The 21,660-nt window shown below is 54.1% G+C and overlaps 1 protein-coding gene across 2 annotated transcripts; it reads right to left on the minus strand.

Moving 5' to 3' along the window:
- Nucleotides 1-6,345: 6,345 nt before the first annotated feature.
- Nucleotides 6,346-15,846, minus strand: ALDH3A1 (aldehyde dehydrogenase 3 family member A1). Of its 2 annotated transcripts, none has more exons than XM_046676091.1 (11): nt 15,824-15,846; nt 12,875-13,041; nt 11,006-11,237; nt 10,341-10,426; nt 9,904-10,112; nt 9,145-9,262; nt 8,514-8,655; nt 7,710-7,876; nt 7,190-7,289; nt 6,639-6,769; nt 6,346-6,555 (listed from the first exon to the last, which is right to left on the minus strand). In XM_046676091.1, the coding sequence occupies exons 2-11, from the start codon at nt 13,034-13,036 to the stop codon at nt 6,541-6,543; spliced, it is 1,362 nt and encodes a 453-aa protein (XP_046532047.1). In that variant the 5' UTR covers nt 13,037-13,041; nt 15,824-15,846; the 3' UTR covers nt 6,346-6,540. The 2 variants fall into 2 exon arrangements, with proteins under 2 accessions (XP_046532047.1, XP_046532048.1); XM_046676092.1 differs by lacking the exon at nt 15,824-15,846 and adding an exon at nt 15,689-15,704.
- Nucleotides 15,847-21,660: the final 5,814 nt, after the last annotated feature.

Here is a 21,660-nt window from a genome sequence, read left to right on the forward strand (position 1 = left end):
TGTGGCCTGAGTAAGGAGCTGATGTTTAAAATCAGGAGGCCCAGCTGATACCCGCTTGTGGGACTAAGGTGAGGAGACCAGGAAGGAAGAATTGCTGGAAAGCGTAAGCAGAAGTCTCAGATAGGGGAACAAGCCAGCCCTGCTTGGAGGACACTGGAACAATATGTGGACTGAGAGGCAAGAGGAGGAGAGATGGACACCAGCTGAGGGGAGGGGAGGAAATGAGAGTCTGTTATGGGCAAAATGGTTGATTCCCTCTATCTGTTAAAACGCTTTCAAATGTGAATAACTGGAAATATTCAGATGGTTTTTTTAAAAAGGACAATTTATTATCACATATAACAAAGACTCCAAAGATAGGGCAGTTCCAGTAGCTCAATAATGTCTCTGAGGAGCCAAATTGTTTCTATCTTTCTGCCATACCATTCTCAGTAGGTCTGCCTAGCCTCAGGGGGGCAGACCTCATGATCACAAGATGGCTGCACTATTCCAAGTGTCACATCCAGACACACCATCCTCTAAGAAGAGGAGTTCTCTCTCCTTGTGCTTCTGTTTTCATCAAGGAAGGAATCTTTCCCAGAATCCCCAGTAGACTTCCCCTCAGACCCTGCTGCCCACAACCGGGTCCCATGCTCATCCTTAGCCAATCACTGGCTGGGGAAACATGCTTCATTGTTGGCTTACGTCAGGGGGTCTCAATGCTGGCAGTATGTTAGAATCACCTGGAAAACTTTAAAAAGACATATTACTGTCCAGGCTCCACCCCGGAACACAGAATAGGAAACTCAGGACCTATGGTGATGATGTGTCAGTGCAGGTTCATCATTGTGTCAAATGCACCATCTGGTGGAACCGTCGGTAGTGAGAGAGGCCGGCGTGGATGGAGGTGGGGGCTGTATGGGAAATCTCTGCACTTGCTGCTCAATTTTGCTGTGAACCTAAAACCACTCTAAAAAATAAACTCTATTAAAAATTTTTTTAAGTTGAGGATGCTAGGCTTTAGTCTTTTTTAGAAGTTCCTAAAATTATTGTAACATTCTAGCATGCCACCAGGGTTGAGGAACTATTGGTTTAGACTATTTGAGATTTATCTCTGAGCTGGGGACAAAGTGATGTTTCCTGGAGGTGACCGTCTGAATGACATGGGGATTCTGTTAGCAAGGAGGGAGGGCATGGACTATGCATAGGCAACAACGCATCTGCGACAGTCTCCAAGGTCCACATGGTCAGTCCAAGCCAGTCAAGGCGACTCCAGAGAAACTCTGGGAAAGCCGGGGAGTGAGAGCAGGGGCCGTCCTGCTGCGGGCCTGAGGGTGATGCTGGCCCCCGGAAGAGGCAGGGGCAAGAGGCCCTCAGAAGCAGAGCAGGAGATGGGAGCCCTCAACTGGCTTCTGCCCAGCTCCATACATCTGGAGTGTGAGATGGTGGAACTGCCCACTGTTTAACCTCGAGAGATGGCTGGAGACTGAAAGTGGAGTGCTGGCAGTGGTGTGTGGGGAGGGGACACAGCCTGGGATGGCGGCAGTCCCAGCTTGGGAGAAGGGGGACAAGAGTCACTGCAGGTCAGGGCTAGATCTCTGGGGCCTGTGACAAGGGGTGTGTGATGTACCTTTCCCTCAGTCAACTCTTCAACTGGTCACCTCCAAATGCCTGCAGATTCTCCATTATTTGCACAGCACTAACCCTTCTTCAGGCGTTTTTCCTCTCTGTTTATTCACATGTTTATTGTCTGTCTCCGTCCACGCGTGAGACATTTGCTGCTCACTTCCCACTCTCTTTTGGCCTGGTGGTCCTGGCCAATGGGATATGAGTGGAGCTGATCTGCTGTGCGACTCTCCGGGTCTCCCCTCCCCTGCTAGGGTGAGCCCCCAGGCCCTGCACTGAGACAGTGGGGCCTCCGTTAGCAGCAGTCTCTGAGTGACTTTGCGGAGTGGAGCCCCCACCAGCCTCCTGTCACGTTAGCCATAGACACTCTGAGGTTAACTTGTTCCTACAGCATAACCCAGCCTCCCCGACTAAGACACTCCATCACATGGAAGCCCCTCAAAAGCACAGACCTTGTCTGTTTCTTTCACCCCCATCCCCAGCATCCAGCATAGTCCGCTCAATAAATATTTGTTGAATAAACAAACGAGTGAAGGAACTCATCCCTTCTGTTTTAGAGCAACAACAGAAGTTTGTCATTTGGAAGAGACTACCACTACAACACATTATTTTGTTTTGTTTTGTTTTATCTGAGAATCTAAACACTCGAAGCAACTGGATAATGGAACTGAAGAATGATTTTCTAAAGTTGTGGGTCTGGGGCCGTGGATTGAGAAGTCACAGGTGCCCTTGTGTGCCCTCTGTCCCGCATGATATGGACTGTGAGGGGCAACCCAGAAAGGTCACTTGCTTTCACTTGGTAACACATGAGTTGTCACAATTCTTGGCCATGCATCCTTCGGACAGTGGCAATTGTCCGGAAGAGTTGAATACTAATTGTGCAGCCCATTCTTTTATCCAAAAAAAAACAAACAGTAGATTGAATCCCAGTGGTGGGGCAAGATCAAGTTTTTTTCAATGGTTTTCTTTTGAGTTCAAATCTAGTTTGGGAATACGATTAGTCCAGAACGGGACAGGTTTGGGACATTATGAATAAAATAGGATATATTGTCAATTGTGTTACAATAACGATAGTAAATAGAGAAGACAGAGGAGGGTGGGAAGAAAAGGAAGAGGAAGGGAGAAGAGACAGGAGTGCGATTCTGACTCTGCTCTAATTCCTTCCTCTCGAACAAGGCGGACCAAGGCTTGGAGACCTTGAGCCGTCTCTTCTCAGAGATGAGTATCGCCAGCTCTCTCGACTGCTCTTCATGAAGGGTATTTAAGGAGCCACTCGAAATGTCACTGAGGGTGACATTTCTGTGGTGTCAGGAAAGGCATACGCTCCAGAGCCTCGGTATCTGGGACTGGCACAGTGAGACCACGTGACCCTACTTCCTGAACCTCACTTTCCTAATCCGGGAGTGGGTTCACAGCCCTTATTGCGTAGGGCTGTTAGCGGATGGCGGTGAAGAGAGGAGGCGGGTGCCAGCCTGGGCTTTGTCCTTTCTCCCTGCCCTGGCCTGGGGGCACTCCGCTCTCTCATTCATCAGAGCGATGCCTGTGGGGCTTCAGCTCTGGGAGGACGAGGGACGTGGTGTCTTTGATCAGGATGTCGTCTTTGTTGTTAATATGGTTGAAAACTTCTGGGCTGTTTTACCCCACGATTGGCTCATGCGCGCTTATAGCCATCAAACATAAGGTAGTTTTCAGATGAGAAGATGGCACAAGGAGGGGGGGTTGAGAGCAACAAAGTACCAATGATGCCACTTAAATTCATGCGTGTAAATATTTACTTAGCATCTACTGTGCACTAGTCACTGTTCCAGCCTCCAGGGATATAGAGTGACTACAACGAACATGGGTCAGCTTTGGCGTTTGAATGGCGAGAGACAGCCAGTAAACAGATAAACAAATAAACAAGATAAGGACAGATTATAACAAGCCTTTTGGAGGAAAGAAAGCAGGATAATAGAGAGTGCGCTGAGCAAGGACTTGAGTGGATACGGGTGTGATGAGAGGCACCAGCCGCGAGACGATCTAGGAGAGGACAGGAGAGGCTTGCGATGGCCGTTGTGGCCGTATTTGTGGAAGAGGAGCTTGAGGTGGGGGCTGAGGTCGGAGAGTAGGGCAGGCCCAGGGCGTGTAGCGCCTCGCAGGGCAATTTAGGGACTTGAGTATTTCTGCTGAGCGCAGCAGGAAGCCCTGGGAAGGTTTTAAACAGAAGGTGGTGTTGGAGAAAGGTAATTAACACTGAAATCTTCCAACCCTGAAAACCTCTCCAGGCACACAGAAAGAAGACACTTTATTATGAATGGGCATTAAACCAGAAGGCGACATGCATCCCAGACAGTCCGCTAAGAGATGCAAGACAGAAAAGGGAATCCCACCCCCTATACAGCAGGGCGGCGCACCCCCCGACACACGTGCTCTCAGATAAAAGATGACCAGTCCTCCCGTAGGAGGACTTGAGAGCGCCATTGTCACACACAGTTCATCCTAACCTTACCTGGCAATCGAGGATTCTGTCTGTGTCAGCTCCTCGATTATCCAGAGGAAGGACAAACTCCTGTCTTTATGACCAGAGGTAGCTGTGCACCAGGAGCGAGGCACGGGCATGTGCGGCTCCTCCCCCCTTAGGAGATAGGGGGCGCCGTCTCCCTGGCTGTGCCCCTTTCAAAGAGGCAGCTCCCAGGTCCTGCCCTATAAGGCTGGCCAGAGGCTTATTTAGCTTCTAAAAAGGTTGACACAGGTTTCAAAGAGACAGAGAAAGAATAGACAATGACAAATTTTCTCAAGTAAGTGCTTTCAGTAGAAGGAGGGGAGAGAAATCCCTTCCTTTATTTCCAACAGGGGGCATTAAGCATCCTATTTTCAGTTATTTGTCCTTACAGGGGCATGATCTGACTTTTGTTCTAGGAATATCATCCGAGTGCTCAGGGAATAACGAACTGCAAGGGAACAAGAGCAGCGGAAGACCCCTCGGGAAGCTGTGGATGGTGCTTAGACCAGGGGAGTGATGGCGGAAACGCAGAGCGAGACATGTTTGAGCGCTGGTTGGAGGTACGCCCCGCTGGGGGGCTTGCTGAGGTCTTGGCCCTGAAGGAGAACGGGGAGTCAAGGATGCATCCTCAGTTTTGGTTTGAGCAGTTCTCTGGAGGGTGATGCAGCGTTGAAAAGGAATGGCTCAGAGGGGAAAATCAAGAGTTCTGTTCTGAGCGTGCTAGAGTTCAGTTTCTATTAGGAATCCAAGTCCATAGGTCAAGCAGGCCGTTGGATTCTAGGAGTCAGGAGCTCAGGGCCAGGGCTGGAGACTTTAATTTTGGAGGAAAAGCTGGTGAGGTTGAAGGAGAACAGAAGCGTGGGGGTCCCAGGGACCCAGAGATGAGGGAGAGAGTGTTGGAAGGAGGGATGGGCCAGGCAGGGGGTGGGTCTGCCTACAAAGGGGTTGGTGACGCCCGGACAAGATTGGTTTGCAGAGTCGAGATGACAGAGGCTCCCCTGGGTGGGTTGAGGTGAGCAGAAGCGAGGAGGCCCAGTCTGAGAACAGACAACTGTCCAGATGAGCCTCGTGGGAGGAGGGTAGAGAAATGAGGCAGTAACTGGAGGGGCTACGGGTTATGAGGTTTTGGTTTTGTTATCATTCAATTATTTGGATATTTGAAAAATAAGTAACAGGTGCACACAGTAAACATCCAAGTGATACAAGACCCTTGCCCATGTCCCATTCCCCTGCCCCTTACCAGGGGACAAAGCATGAGTAACAGCTTAAGGGCCTTTTGGGTTGTATTTGGTTTTTTTAGGGGGTGTGGGGCAGATAGGATGTGAGATACTAGAGACTAGGAACGATCCAGCACAAAAGGGGGACTGATGATGGAGGAGAAAGAGGAAATCACAAGAGTGAAGGCCAGGCACGGTTGGGGGAGGTGGGGTCCTAGGCTGAGGGGAGGGGGACACGTGTTGGGAGCAGGGACACGTGGCACAGTCATGAAGGGATGGCAGGGGGTGAGGGCCCGGGGCAGGGCCTGGACACCCGTGACAGCAGGCAGAGTGGGGGCCAGCTGTGCTTTCACAGTGAACCTCCTGTGAGCACGGCCACACTCGTCCCAAAGACGGGCAGGCCACACTGGTGCTCCGTGCCCGGAGGGAGGGCCTGCCTGCCCACCGCCCGCCCGCCCTCACTCGCCTGCCGGCCAGGTTGGACCGATGCTTGGCGCCTGCTCTGACCAATGCCTGGCTTCAGACTGTCCTCGCTGGACCCTGGCCCAGTTCCTCAGGCCGCCAAGGCCAGCCCCGTGGGCCCAGCGCTGCCTGACGAAAAGCTGTGGAGGGCACCATGGCTCCTGGGCTGCCCTGGCTTCCTGTCCTTCCGCCCCCAGGAGCAGCACTCTGAAATCACCTAAGGGGTTTCGTGTTGACCACCACGTGTCCTCACCAGGGACCCCTGCCCTAGATGCCAAATCTAATTGAGAGGAGTGTATTGGCCTCTGCTTTCTGAGCCACTTGTCGTCAAGACTCAGCCTCCTTTGTCACCCATCTCTGGACAGCCAGAAATGGGGCTGACGTCCGAAAGTCTAGATGGAAGACAAATGTCTGCCAACACCAGCACCCCCCCGCCCTGAGGCCAGCGGCTAAGGAGAGGCTTTGGGGAGGCCTTCACCACTTGTCGGGATGGTAACCCGGGGCGCGGCTGGGGACACAGCGGAGAAGACTGTGGGGACGGGGCTGTGGGGCTGCCGCTGGAGCACGCACACACATTCCTTTGGCTGGAAAACTTTTATTGGTCTCCATGTGTCCAGCAAAGGGGCAAGGACTGCGGGGGTGAGGCCCAGGGCCCGAACAGGAGTGGGGGCATGCACTGATCCACAGAGGAGCAAGGGGGGCACCAGGAGCAATTCTCAGAGGGGCTGGAGAGCAGGGCGAGGGCGCAGCGTGGGGAGACCAAGTGCAGCCGCTTCAGTGACCCGCCATCTGTGAGGAGGACACAAGGAGGCAGTGAGGCCCTTGTCCTTCCGGCAGCCCAGTCTCCCCGACAGCCCACCCGCAGCTCTCACCTTGACCAGGCTCGGGGGGTATCTGGCTTTGAGGGACTCATCGTTCAGCAGAGGCCTCACCAGACAAGAACGGCGGTGGGAGAAGGTCTCGAAGCTCTTCTTGCCGTGGTAGGATCCCATGCCGCTGTTCCCTGCGGGGAGGAGTCGGCTCAGGCCCAGGTGGCCCCGAGACCCCCAGACCCTGCCACAACCCTCATGCGCCTCTTCTCAGAGCCTCCCAGGGGTGGCCAATCCCTGGGGTGTCCACACTTGGGAACACAGAGAGAGTGCCCAGCAAGAGTTTAATCCCAGTACGCCACTGGATGGCTGTGTGGCCTCTCGGGGCCTCCAAGAAGCAGGCCCCGTGCACCAGGGGACCTTTAGGACCCTCTAGAGTTTCGAGGTTAAATGTGGCTGACGTCTGTGCTGGCCGAAGCCAGAGGACCTCTTGGAAGAGCTTAGTGGGAGGCTGAGGCCCAGGGCTGCTCCACTCCCTCCTGAATTCCCAGCCCAGGGGTGGGAGGGAACACCTGCAGGGGCCAGGGAGGCAGTGAGCTCAGCCCCAGACTCACCCACGCCCCCGTAGGGCAGAGAGTGCAGGGTGACGTGGACGAAGACGTCGTTGGCCGTCACCCCGCCGCTCGATGTCTCTGCGATCATCTTCTTAATCACCTGCAACAGCAGCAGCCCCAGCCTCAGCGTCCTGCCCCAGGACTCCCCGCCCTGTCTGGACGAGTCCTGGAGCCTCAAGGATGCGAGCTGGTGGAGGGAGAGCCCCGCTGCGGTCTGGTCCCCTTGAGCCCCAGTTGGGGTCTCCCCCCTCCCCACATATCACGTATTTTGTGGGGAAAGAGTTCCTGGGACTGCACTCAGGGCACAGTGTTGATGAGCATCTCATTCAGTGCTCTGAGGTGGACGCCACTGTCCTTACTTCAGAGCTGAGAAGAAAGGGACTCAGAAAGCTTAAGTGACTTGCCCAAGTAGTGAGAGGTGCAGCTGGATTTGCACCCAGGTCTGTGGCCCTCTAGATCTTGTTTACGTGAGTGCTGTGCCCTAGAGCCCAGCACCCTGGGAGGGGCACCCCGGGCCCACCTTGTCATTTAGGGAGAACACATAGAGAGCCAGGGGCTTCTCGCGCTGGCTGATGAACTCGATGGCCTCCTCCAGGCTGCGCACACACACGATGGGCAATATGGGCCCGAAGATCTCCTCCTGCATCACCTGGGACTGGGGGTCCACGTCCGTGAGGATGGTGGGGGCTGAGGCAGGAATCAAGCCAGAGTCAGCCAGCACGGAGACCCCCGCCCGCCCGCCCACACAGCCAGGCATCTAGCTCCTCCTTCGACTCCTTTACAGATGAGGCTGCGGTGCTTAGAGACTTAGAGAGGGCAGGGACGAGGCCCCGCCCACCCGGGCTCCAGGCTGGCGGACCACAGGCAGGACGTGGATTAGCCTGCACGGGGGAGCCCAGGGTCCACACCTTGAGGGGGCAGGCCCCGTGCTCTGCTGGCCACCTGAGCCCCTCCAGAGCTCTTCAGTGTCCCAGCACATCAGAGGCTCCATCTGTGACCGCCAGCCTAGGCACTGGGGGCCCCTCCAGCTCGGCACCCCGGGGCTCTGTGGCCTCTGCTGTTCTCTTCCCCTGCAAACGCTGCAGAGTGGGGATGAGATGAAGCCACTCTCTGGGCCTTGTGGGGAGGGGGGCTTCCCAGGACTGCACGCAGCCCTGCCTGCCAAGAGCCCCACCTGCCCCAGGCCCACTGGCCAAAGCAATTTATACCTACAACGGGGTTGCATCTATTCTTCAAGTATCTGTGCCCACTTGCCACCAACTTGCGGGGACCCTGGCAGCTCGGATGGGCAGGTGGTGCTCTTCTGACAGGCGAGCGCACACACCTATGTATCTGGTGGCTGCATCCCCAGTGCCTCCATAGGCGACCTTCTGGCCCTCCATCAGGCCCATCACCCTCTGGAAGTGGTGGGAGTTAATGATTCTTCCGTAGTCACGGGACTTCTTGGCATCCTCCCCGTAGAACTCCTGTGGAGAAGAGGTGGCAGGCTTCAGGAAGGACGTGGACACTCATCGTGGCCAAAGGCTGCGGGGTGGCCAGCGACCCAGCCCTGGGAGCACACGTGGGCACTGCCTGGCCAGTGCAGTGGGCGGTGGCTCTGTAACACCAAGGACTCCCAGGCTGCCGTGACACCCGGGGCGCTGCCCAGCTCTGTGGGCGTGTGAAGTGCTGTGGAACCACGTGGGTGGAAGGAACATACACACGGCTGTCTGGACATTACGTTAGGAAAAACGTGTGTATTCACAGAAAGGAAAACCAACAAGCTAGCAGTGACTATGTTTGGGTGACAGGATTCTGGGTGGCATTTTTTCCCCTTCTTCATGCTTTTTAACCTCTACCAAATTATCTACAGTGAGTGTGTACTATTTTAAAAAAAGGTTTAGTATTTTCTGAAGTCCATGCCCTCCTCACTGCCACCCAGCCTCTCACTCCCCCCACCCCAGGCCGACACTCACTTTCAGGGACTTCTTGAGCTTCTCCACGATTTGGTTCTGGATGGAGGGGTCACAGAGGATGTAGTCAGGACCCACGCAGGTCTGGCCGCTGTTCATGAACTTCCCCCAGGCGATGCGTCTGCAAACATCCCAGATTAGACTGCATCCCGAGAGGCGGGGAGCTCCCGGGGAGCAAGCCTCTTACTCCCTTCACTCGAGGCCAAGGCCCAACGGGCCGAGCAAGGGAGGAAAGCTCGCAGTCGTCGGCAGGAGAGCTCGCGGTCGGCAGGAGCCGGAAGCTGTGAGCTCTCCCCCGGGGCTCCCTCAGCCTCCCACTCACATCTATACTCCAGGCTGAGCTGACCTGTGTCCCTGAATACATATGGGGGCCTGTGGCACCACATGTCCTAACATCATCAGTGACCGGTGGGGGATTTCTGGAGGATGTCTGGGCAGCCTTTGTGAATCTCCATTCACGCCCTTGGGCCCTGCATGGCCAGATATCACCCCTACTCAGGCCCCCACACCTCAGAGGCCATGAGCGTGGGAAATGGAAGGCAGGAGAGCTCTGGCTAGACCTCTCCTCTGCAGGAAGCCTTCCCCGACTGCCCGCACCCCTTCTGTGAACGCGGTACCCAGCCCCCCAGCTCCTGCCCAGGGCTGCAGGCTCCGTGAGGGCGAGGACAATGTCTGTGCCACTCGGAGCAGAACTGCAGTCCGCGTGAGTTAGGAGGCAGCCAGAAGGGCCACTCCTGCGCAGACAGTCCCCAGCCTCCTCACCTGCAGGCAATGTCCAGATCACAGTCCTTGTCCACGTAGCAGGGGTTCTTTCCCCCCAGCTCCAGGGTGATGGGGGTCAGGTGCTTGGCCGCGGCCATCATGATGATCTTCCCCACACCTGTGCTTCCCGTGTACAGGATGTGGTCGAATCTCTCTTTGAGCACCTCTGTGGTCTCAGAGATGCCCCCATTGATGACGGCGTACAGATCCTTCCACGCGAGGAGAGAGGCAAGGCTCAGAAAAGACCACAGCCCCTCCTCACGCTGCCCAAGCAGCCACTGCCAAGTGGCTCAGGGCTCCGTTCACCCCAATGGGAGAGGCCAGCTGCTCCCACCCCTACCCAGAGCTTGGCCCCTTGCTGCAAGAATTCACTATGTGCCAATCCCCCAAGGTCCTGGCCCCCCACTGTTCTCCTTGAGCCCTGCAGAGAACCTCACCTTGTCCACGTACTGAGGGATGATGGTGGCCAGCAGGTTCGCCATGTTCTCACTTAGCTCCGAGGGCTTGATGACCACTGCATTCCCTGCAGAGCCCACAGACTCAGGGTTACACCTGGATGGCCCTGCCCCAATGATCTGCCCTCTGTGACACGCCTAGAGCCTCCCTCCATCTTCTGTGTCTTTGGAAGAGTGGACAGAATAACTGCGGGCACAGCCCACAGGGGCACGCACATCACGCACCTGGCATACGCTGCAGGAGTGCACACATCATGCACAAGGCACATGCCGCGGGAGCTACACCACCCACCCCTCTACAGTTGCTGAGATGTGGGAGGATGGGGGAGAGAAGTGCTCAGGGCCTGGTTGGAGAGCAGAGCTGGCTCTGGCTGGTAAGAAAGCCCTGATACATCTTAGCCGAGAGCAGCCCAGCCGTCCACACACAGGCAGGGAGGGGCAGGCCATGTGGACATCTGAGCCTGGCTGGGCCTCCAGGAGGCCTGGCTAAATAGTTTGGCCCCACGGCCTCCTGTGAAAGACAGACCCATCACTAATACCTGACACCAGGCTCCCTCTTCTCACAGGCCTGAGCCCCCCTGCCCCGCTCTGCAGTGGGGGCTGGTGATCCCTCATGACTCCCCCTCCCAGAACGGAGCCCACGGTACCTGCAGCTATGGCTCCCACCATAGGCTGGATGGCGAGGTTGAAGGGGTTGTTCCAGGCACTGATGATGAGGACCACGCCCAGGGGCTCCCAGTGGATGTAGGACTCATCCAGCTGGGTCTGGGCAGTCCTTTCCATGGGCTCGTCTGCAGCCCACTCGGGGAGCTTCTTGATCATATACTCAATCTCCTCCAGGACATACACCACCTCCTCATAGTAGGCGTTCCATTCGTTCTATGGTGAGAGATCTGTGTGTGAACTCGCTGGCCTCAGAGCGAGTGCCATCCGGCCCAGGCTCTGAGTGTGGGAAGTCACCAGGGATGGCTGTGGTGCCTGTCTCACTGCTCCCTAGCTTTGTGACCCTGAATGAGCTGCCTCACCTCTCCTAACCTCAGACTCCCAATCTACAAACTAGGAGCATGATCTGTACCTCGGAGGGCTGTGGGTGGGCATGTTGGACAGAGCCTGGGATGGTCAACTCCAGGGTTATGGGGGCTGTTCACTGTGGACTCCCCAGGCCTGGGGTTGGGCCAGAGGAGGCAAACGGGGGGCAGGGCTGAGGATCAGCCATTGGGGGGTGGTGAGTCTGCAAGGGCTGCTTTCTGCCAGTGCTGGGCCCCAGGTAGGTTTGGACATGTCAAGTTTGAGGCACTGGAGAGGCCCCCAGGGTGGAGGGCCGGCAAATGATGGAGCCACGCCTGGGCAGTGGGTTTAGGTCTGAGCGTCATTAGTGTGTGTGGGGGGGGGGGGAGGACCAAGCTGATGAGTGTCTGGGAACACTTACAGATTAAAATGAGACTTGAACCAAGATGGAGCTCTAGGAAGACTACCTTGAAGACACAGGAAAGAGGCCACCAAACAGAGTAAGGAAAAAATGCAGGAGAAGCTCAGCCAGAGGAGGGAGGGGGCGGGCAGTGGGCCCTGGGGCTGCTGGGATCCTCCTGGAGTGGTGGGGAGGAAGCCAGCTGGTGTGCAGGGGTGAGGAGAGAGGAGAAGCAGACAGCAGAATATACAGCTCTTTCATGAACTTTGGCTGCAAAGAACAAAACAGAAGTTGTGAAGTCAACAGAGTGGGTTTTCTTGTCATCTTTGTTTTTTGTTTTAAGATGAGAAATCTTGAGAGATTAAAAAAATACAGCAGCACAGAGGCCTGAAATGTAGGGTGACAGCACCAAAACCCCCCGTCTCTTCTCCAAGTCAAGATGGAAGGGTGGAAGCAGGTCCAGATGAGTTGGGGGGCAGCAAGGTGAAGGGTTTGAGAATTGGGGTGTCTGATTTTGCACAGGCTGAGGGATGAAGCAGCTCATGTCAGGGCGGGAGGAAGAGAGGACGCCATTAGAGTGGGGTGCCCTATGGGGTGCCCAGCTATGCGGTTCCCTGGAGTGGAAAACACAGGGCTGAGGCTGGAGGAATGAGGAGACCAGAAGTTCAGGATGCCACGTCGGCAGGAGATGGTTAAAATGGGTAGCCTCATACTCCAGGCCGGATGGAGAAGGAAGTGAAGCCAGGAGGGAATGGCAGACAGATGGGGAAAAGGAGCAGCCAGCCTCTGTGCCAGCCTCTGCTCTTGGAACGAGGCGAAGGAGAGGCCCGTGGGACCCGCCTCAGTGGCAGATGGGACTGGGCTGCACTTTGCCCTCTATTAAAGGGTCTTGACAGTCACAGAGCGTTTGAGGACTAAGGGCCATGCTATGCAAAGAGCTGGGCACACAGAGCACCAGGTGTGCAGCAGGTGTCCTAAACTCAGGCAGTAAATGGTTCCTATTACGGTTCCATCTTTGCCCCCGTGCTGTGACGCCGGGAAGTCCCGCTGTCCCACGGCAGCTGTGGCTCCTCCTGGGAGGGCCACCGCCCTCGGTGGGAGGGAGCACCTTGTGGAGGTCAGCGGTCAGCGCGCCCGCGATGTCCTTCTCGCGCTCCTTGATCATGCGCCGCAGCCCCTCCAGCTGCTGGATCCGGAACTGCAGGGGGCGAGTCTTGCCCGAGTTGAAGGCGGCTCTGGCCCGCTGCACGACCTCGCTGATTTTGCTCATGGTGCCTGGGGAGAGAGAGCGCTCCAAGGAGGACCGGCGCGGCCGGGCCTGGGGCTGCGTCCTGGCTCGCAGCACTGTCACTGGGACCTGGGGGCCTCAAGGGCAGCACCCTTCCTGCTCTTCCGCCACGTTAATTTTATAGGAAGAGGAAGCTCTGCCTGGGAGCACTGGGAAAATGGCCTTCTTTTGCCTTTCAGATCCCTAAGCCAGATGTCTGGATCTTCCTGGCTCTCTCGATACCCGCCTGGGCAGATGGCAAACATCGGCAGTGAGGGCCGGGAAGCGGTGACAAGCAGTGCTAAATACAATTCCTGATGGTGGCTTCTTAGCAGTGTGCTGGGGTGGGCCCGCCTGTCCTCTCTCAGGTCCCACCCCCGCCTCTACCTGCTTGCGCAGCTGGTGACACTCCCAGGCAAACACTCCAGCATCTGTGCGCACCCAGCAGGCCGCCTTTTAGAGCAGACCTGAGACCCAAGCTGCGTTCCACACCCCAGCTCAGCCTAGAAAACCCAGCGTCAAAACTCCCGCACCGCCCGCCGTTCTGGCTGAGGCATTGTTCTCAAAGCACTGGTTCCTTCCCACACAGAACCAGGCTCGGTGTTCAAAGCACTGCATGCCCAGGACACCTGGAAGAGACAGAGCGACTGCCAGCGGAGCCTCACAGAGCTTCAGATGTCGGCACGCAAGTGTGGAGGGGATTCCTGCTACCAGTGCAAGAAACCATACTGGCAAATTGGGATGGCCGTTCTGGGGGCCGTTTGGCTACATCTAGCAAAAGCCTTTAAAACATATTTCTCTGTGACATTGTAGGTCCACATTCAGGAGCTTATAGAAATGACAGCATTCCTAAACATTCATGAATAACAAAGCTCATCAAGTTTGCATACAACAGAAATGCTGGAGACATCCTAAATGTCCATCAGACATTTAACTGAGCCCCGCTGCGCCTGTGTGACAGACGAGTCTGAGGAACTCGGTCTTTTAGCCAGATGTGTCCCAGGCATGAGGGATAGGAAAGAAGACAAGCTACAGAACAACAGGCACACGAGACGTGCCCGTGTCTGCATGTGTGTGTGCATGCATGCGCAAGAGAAGACCAGAAGGACAGCCCCAACACAGTAACAATTGGGGGCCGAATTAGTGGTGGTCTTTGTTTTCATCTTCTGGACTGTTTGGCTTTTTTGCCATGAGCTTGCATTTTTTAAATGTTTGCAAACTTTTTGCGTAGGTAAACATGTTCTAAAGATACAAAAGGAGGCACAGAGGAAAGTCAGTCTCGCTTCTCCCCCAGCGCTTCCTCACTGCCCTCCCAGAGACAGCTCCCACTTTCAGACACCACGGAACTTCCAACACGAAAAACCACAAAGCTATTTGCATTTTGCAAAAAAATTATACATACCATACATAATATATATGTATATATACCACATACATGCTATATATGTATATAAATACATGTATATATGATATAATATAAATGGTATATATAATATATGGTATATATATGTATATATATTATTACATATGGTATAATTTTTTGCATATATATATTTATATGTTTTACATATATACATTTATGCATTTTTACATTTTACATATATCCATTTTATATATTATATATGTATATACATATATAATATACATACATTTTATATATATGTATATATGTATATACATATATACATTTTATATATAATTTTATAATAAATAACCATATATATATATGTAAAATCCTGCTTGAATTCCAGTAAGTGTTTCTGATTCCTTCCACTGCCCACCTCTGCAGAGTGCGGAGCCCCACCCCAGGCTTTCTGCACAGAGCAGAGAGGTGCCATTCCCACCCCAGGTCTGGCGGGAGGCTGGAGGAAGCGTCCTCACTGGGACCCAGGGGACCCTTGGGTGCCCCTGCTGACCACAACTCCAGCCACACAGCCCTGCAGGAAGGTCCTGTTCCCCTTCTCAGCCTTGTGTGGTCACACCAGGGCAGCAGCCTCTGGCCACCAGCCACCAACACCAGGCGGCTCAGGGCAGAAGAGCCTGGCGTGAGTGAAGCCAAGCAGGCTGGCCCCCAGCCCAGCACTGAGACTGCGTGGCCTCTGGGAAGGAGCCTGCAGGGCCTCCTCTGAGGACAGCGTTAATGACAGCTGCAGCCTCAGTTACTGCGAAGATTAATGGAGCCTGAAATATCTCACACTGTGCCTGGCACCCCCGGGGGAGCAGCTGGAAATCCTCTCCCAGGACCAGTCGGCCTTCCCGCACCCCTGTGTGCCGCCCACCGCACCTGTGCCGATGTTGCCCCCAGGCATCCCGTGGCCTGCTCCCCCCCATCATCCCCTTTGATCCTCACAGCATCAGCATGGGTGTGCCCAGGAAGAAGACAAGTTAGGAGTCCATTTGGCGGATGAGGGAGTGCTCTGTCTTTGGTCTCACAGTTAGCGAATGGCAAAGTCAGGATTTGAACTGTTTCTGTCTCTATCCGCTGCTCACGGCCATAACTACTGGGCTGTGCTGTCTTCTGGGTGAGTGAATCAAGGCTTCTCACCTACCATCCCCTTGGTGCCCCTGCTCCACGGGGCCCTGGGGCCTCCACCTCCCGGTGCCAGGGGATGGCAGAGCTGCCAGAGGGGGCTTTGCATCCTCAGGGCACCCAACCTGGGGATTCTCAGGAGAAGCTGCCCTGGAGGGTGGGAAGGACCAGCCACAGAGATGGACCTGCCCCAGTGCAGAATCCAGACAGACATTCCTACCTGAGGAGAAAAAAAAAAAGAACTGAGGGAAGAGGATTACCTTTGATACAGCCCCTCCTGGTGGCTGGAGCTCCTGGAATGAGCATCAGCCTAGAGGGGACACATTTAAGGATGTTTCTTCCCGCCCACGTGGACCTGGGAGTCCCTGCCCAGGAAGTTTGTGCAAGAAGAACAAAAACAGTATTCTAATGAGGGTGTAGCACAGTCCAGACCTCTGCCAGCCCCACCTCGAGGATTCAGCCTCGGGTTGTCTGTTTTTGTTCTCTTCTGAAATGCAAGAATGTGTCTGTGAGGGCTGGGGTGGGGCTCACATCTAATCTTCAAAGGGAACCTATGCGTTTGCCCCGGGCATGGGGGCCGCTGACTGATCTGGCCTGGCAGGGACCTCTCCCACATTTCCACAGTGCAGCTGCCAGATGCTGTTCTCCATTCCCGGCTTACGTAAGGTCAGCAGTGTGCGGAAGGTGAGTCACAGTGAGTGTGCACTCAGCTCCCCTTAAACACGCCACTGCACAGGCACATTCTTGTCCCCCTCATCTGCTGCCCCAAGTGCACAGGTGCCAGGGCCCCATCGAGGCAGAGATCTCCAACCCTGGGGAGCCCCAGGCCGGGGGCTTGCCACACGCGGCCCCACTGACACAGGTGGGGCCTTCTGTTGAATGTCAGAGAAGAGGGGCAAGAACCGATAAGAATACCAGGAGCCTCCCTCCCTGTGGTCACCCCGGAAACCAGGGGTTCTTGGGAAGGAAAGACACATCCGGTCACTCCTCACACCCACCCTGCTACCATGGACTCTGGCCTCCTCCTGCCAGGTGCCTCCCACCACCCTTACCCACCTGCAGGCTGCAGGAGGAAAACACGAGGTCCCGTGGTGCCCACGAGCCCCTGAGGATGTGTTCTTGCCCTCCCCGCCCTCCAGCTTGCCCTCCCCCTCATTTCCCCCGCATGGCTCTGTGCAATGAGCTGTACGCAGCCCCAGCCCCTCATAGTCACTGAATGTCCTCTTCTTCCACTTTCCGTTTCTCCAGAGCATTTATCACTCTCTGACACACTGTTTGTCTGCTCATTTTATTTGCTGGCTGTCACAGCACACACACAATGCTAGCCAGGATTTGGTTTGCTCACTGCTGTACCTTCAGCACCTAGAACACTGCCTGGCACATGATAGGTGCTCAATATATACCTGTTGAGTGATGGATAAACAGAACACTTCAAAATACTGTGAAACCTGTGGTGACCTGAATATGTACAGGAGGCTACAGGGACTCAGATGAGGGTCCCATAAAGGGAAATGGCATCTGAACTGAGTGAGAGGTGTTCAGGCAAGGAACAGCACAGGGGCTTGGAACAGCAAAAGCAAAAGCACAGAGGCAGGAGAGAAAGTGGTGTGGATGAGGCTCCCGAGGCAGGGGACTCATGGAGGCCTGTGGACTGGGCCAGACTGGGGGGGGGGGGGGGGGGGGTATGAAGGAGCTTATCGTAGAGACCTGTGTCTGATAATTTCATTTTTAGAGATTCCCTCTGGATAGGGCATAGCCTTAAAGAGGTCCAGTCTGAAAGCGGCAGCTGCCAGGAATGCAGACAAGCAGTGACAAGACCCCAAACTAGACAGAATGGGAAACATCCCAGAAATAGCAGAAGGGAACCTTGGTGGGACCTGGTGCCTGTCATGCCTGGGCCAGGTGTGGGCAGAAGGTAGGGCATCCTTGGAGCTGGGGAGGACCAGGCCTCTCGTGCCAACCTGGAACCCTCCCCCTTTTCTGGTGGTGGCACCTAATCCTCTTTGGGGATGGCCCTTCCCCTCTGCTTGTAAACTCAGCGAGGCGCCAGCCAGGGGCCCTGCTGCAGCCTGGCCAGGGTGGCGTGGACCCCACAAGGCCGCCCAGACTCACCCAGGGACTTGGGTCTTGAGTGGAAAGCAGGATGCTAGGCCCAAGGCCACTGGAGCTGACTCGCGGCAGCAGCTCCTGGGGAGACAGCCTGCTCATCCTCTTGCTGGCTTCCTGGACAGCCCTGAACCCCACCCTGCCCAGGTCTGACTCTTCAGCTCCCTCTTCAATTCAGCAGAAGTGTTCACCCAACCGCTGAACACTACCAGCTGTGTGTCCTTAGACAAGTTATTCAATTTCTCTAGGCTTCAGCTTCCTCATGTGAAAAAGGGTACGGAGGAAAGAAGCTGGGAGAGGAGCCCCCAGAACCCCAGGCTTCCCTGGTCTTGGGCCCCACCGCAGCCCCAGCCTCACCCCCACCCCCGCTTCCAGGAGGCTCCTCTGCAGGTTTCATTGCTTCTAAGGCACCTTCCTCCGTCTCATCTCCCTCATCTTTCAGCATGAAGTCGACCTCCCGAAGGAGAACCATGGAGACACCCGGCGAAAACAAGCAAAGGCAACAACGATTAAAGTGATCAGGACAGTGCCTGGTATACAGCAGGCTTTGTGGGAATGTTAGGTGCTGCTGCCGTTGTTTGAAGGAACAGCTCTAGTCCTGGTCCTATCAGAGCAAGGAGCCTTGAAACTCGTTTAAATCTACGGAGGATAAAATCTTTAGATTTTCTTTTTTTTTTTTTTTGGTTGAGAGTTTCAGTTCTAGCATAAGCTTGGGTTGTCATAGAAAGTGGTACATGCTTTTTAGATTTTAATGTTTGCCAGCCCTAATGTTCCATGCCCCACGCCTTGTGGGGGCCCATGCTGCCACAGTTGCCACGCTCTTTCTCCAAGGCCACCGTCATGGCCGCCTGCCTGCTCTCCCTGGGTCCATGCTCACTTCTCCACAATACCTCCTCCAAACAGCTGCCAGAGGGGCCTTTGGGCAATGAAGACCTGAGCATGTCTCTCCCACGTTAACATCCTTCAGTGGCTTCCTGCTGCTCGTGGAAAAACTGCCCGTGGCCTTTGAGGCCCTGCATGGGCTGACTCACGGCTGCCTCGCCAGCCGCATTTGCTACCATTTTCCCACATTTTCCCTGCATCCCAGTCTGCTGGCATTCCTTGAATGGGCCAGGTGGTTTCCTACCCTAGGGCTTTGCATATGCTACTCTCTCCCCGGAACACTTCCCCTCCACTCTGCTCCAGGGTCACTCTTACTCCTGTTCAGATCTCAGCTTCTCTGACCTCTGCCCCCAAAATAATACCTTCCTTACTTCCAGGAGCCTCTCACCACTTGCACACGTGTATTTGTTTGTGTGACTATTTGTTGATTGTTTTTCTTCACTCCTTGTCCCCTCACAGGCTGGAATCTCCGTGAAGGCAGTGATCTCAAGTTTGTCCAATGCCAGATCCGCAGCATGTAGCATGGCGCCTGACCTCAGAAGGTGGTGGAAACAGGCCGATGCACCAGATCATCCCACAGACAGGGCTGGGCACGGGCTAAGCTGAGACCGAAATGATCAATCGTTTAGCAATATGTTTTTCAGCAAATACACCTAAAGCTAGCAAACAATTTTTGAATGAATGAAAAAATTGGCTTAAAAGTTACTTTGCTTAAATTTCAAGGAATACTTAGGTTAGAAATAGCTATTGGGAGAGGAAAATTACTATCTTTTTAACAGCAGAAGGGAAAACATTAGGCAGTGAATCTGCATGATTGTTCTCTCTCCTTTTCACTAGACAGAGGGAGGCGGGAAAGACTCGGACACCGGAGGGTGCCGGAGTGCTTGTGCACAGACTGTGGAGGGGACGGCCCTGGCCTTGCTCCTGAGCTGAGGGGCCAGGGCCAGACAGCCAGCTAGCCGCAAGAGGGTCCACATGCAGCTGAGGTCACCGAGGAGAACAAACTCTCAGAAGGGGGTTCTGACACCTAGCTGCACCGAGGCGATACATCCAAGTGTCAGAAGTGAACTTTGAGGAGAATTGGAAAAGCCCCTTGAATTAGCATCTTGAAATAAAGATTCTGTGAGAAGATGCTGAGGCGCCCTCCAGAAACTTGAAACGGCAAGTTGTCAGGAAACTCCTGTTGTCAGGAGACAGAGACTGTCTGTGAGTGAGAGATGGAACATTCGGGAACACCCAGAACTCCAGCCAAAATGGAACTCTGAATGCAGGCCTGGCAGATGAGCCTAATAAGTGGAAACTTAATCAAGCACTAGTTTGGAGGAAGACCACGTGACCAGAGGGGGCTGTGAGCCCACACGAGGCCAGCTTTGGCAGAGCCCCTCACAGCCCGGGTCAGGAGAGTGGAGCACTGGCTAAGCAGACAGCTGCCTGGCAAGGCACCCCCACTGGCGGAGAGGTGCCCAGGCTTCTGCAGACTGACAGCGGGCCTCGGTTCCCATCCCGTGTCCACCAATCTAGCTTCCAAAACCCTGGCTCCCGGCCATTTGCAAACAGGAAGAGGGTGTTCTGGTATGGTTGACTAGGCAGTTATTCTTGTTATTGTAAACTGACAAGCTGTCATTTCTGATCATCATTTGGCTGCCCCGTGGGTTGTCCACATAGGCAGAACGGCCGTCAGGCTGACTCATCTAGTAGACGAGGTCTCACTTGTGAATACACGCATTGGCCTCTTCGTTTATCTCTATGAGCTCAGGGAACGTCTACCTTGCCCCACAAGGTGGATTCAGCTCTCGTCCTGCTGACTCAGGCAGATTACTGGGCCGGCACGGCTGTGAGGACCAGACCCCAGTCCACAGTGAAGTGATTAAGACAAACGCCCCCTCATAGGAACCTATCTGATAACCCCAGGCCTTAGCATTGTTACAGGCTCGGCTCTTAATACCGGCCCTGATATCAGTTCCCCTACAATGAACCCCCCATATATGGGTTGAAACTAAAGGCACACGTTCCCAGTTCCCTGGGTCTTTAGTTACACTCACATGTAAGTGTTTGTTTCTTTAACCTCTGACCCCCTGAGCCTTATAGCCAAATAGAAGTTACCAATGGTTAAAGTCCAGATGACCTCAAACTGGGCTCCCACTAAAGTTGTGCCTGATCACAGGACCTTGAAGTTCTTTTACAGAGAAACGAATGTCCAGAGAATATCAAGAAACCTAAGCTTCCCAGGCCCAGCTCCTCGGCTTCCTGACGACAGAGTCTACCTTCCACCGTGGAGATAAACAGCCAACGACACTCATCTGAGAAATCCTTTGTCTCCTCTGCTGGAAGCAGCCCCAGACACAGGCCGATGGGAAAATGCTGACCAAGAAGGCCATGGCCCCTTCTCCTACCTAAAACCCCAGATAAAAACCCCTACCCATTTCTCAATGGGGAACGAGCAACTTTTGAGGCATGAGCCCTTTGCCCAGCAAAGAAAATAAAGCCTTTCTTTTTTCACTCAAGACTCTGTTCCCGTTATTTGGCTTGGCATCGGGTTCAGAGACAGAAATTTCAGTAACAACATCATCTACTTAAAAAGTACAAGAAGACTAAGTCGGTGTTCCTCAAAGTGTGGCCCCTGGACCGGCAGCAGCAGCATCACCTGGGAACCCGTTAGAGATGCAGATTCCCAGGCCCTGGCCACTCAACTAAGTCAGAAACTCTCAGAGGAGGCCCAGCAATTGGTGGTGTAAAAAGTCCTCCAGGAGAAGTTGGAGAACCACTGATTTAAGCGGTTACTGATAGCAGTTCACTAGGAGGAGCTCCATTTGATCCGTGTTTATTCCTTTAAGAAACTGCTGTAAGAAAGTCATGTTATTTACTCTTTAACATCTGCTACATGTTATAAATATATTTATTATAAATATATATATTTAATATAAATATATTTATTATAAATATATATATTTAATATAAATATATTTATTATAAATATATATATTTACAAAATTATATTTTGTAATTCAATAAAGCTGGGAAGATTCGTGGTAATGATGTGAATGGAAGAGATTTTATCTTGGTATGTGGCACAGAATTCAGCTCACATTTTTCAAGTAGCCAAAGAGCT

Source organism: Equus quagga, chromosome 11 (assembly GCF_021613505.1).
Source record: "Equus quagga isolate Etosha38 chromosome 11, UCLA_HA_Equagga_1.0, whole genome shotgun sequence".
Classification (NCBI taxonomy): Eukaryota; Metazoa; Chordata; class Mammalia; order Perissodactyla; family Equidae; genus Equus; species Equus quagga.

What these genes read in the sequence shown, in the direction of transcription:
- ALDH3A1 (XM_046676091.1), bottom strand. Translation starts at nt 13,036, where the DNA reads ATGAGCAAAATCAGCGAGGTCGTGCAGCGGGCCAGAGCCGCCTTCAAC. An exon ending in TGCAGCCACCAGATACATAG is followed by an intron (nt 7,877 to 8,513) that starts GTGTGTGCGCTC and finishes TTCCTGCCTCAG; the next exon opens with CCCCCACCATCCTCACGGAC. An exon ending in TCTGCCCTACGGGGGCGTGG is followed by an intron (nt 6,770 to 7,189) that starts GTGAGTCTGGGG and finishes TCCTCCCCGCAG; the next exon opens with GGAACAGCGGCATGGGATCC.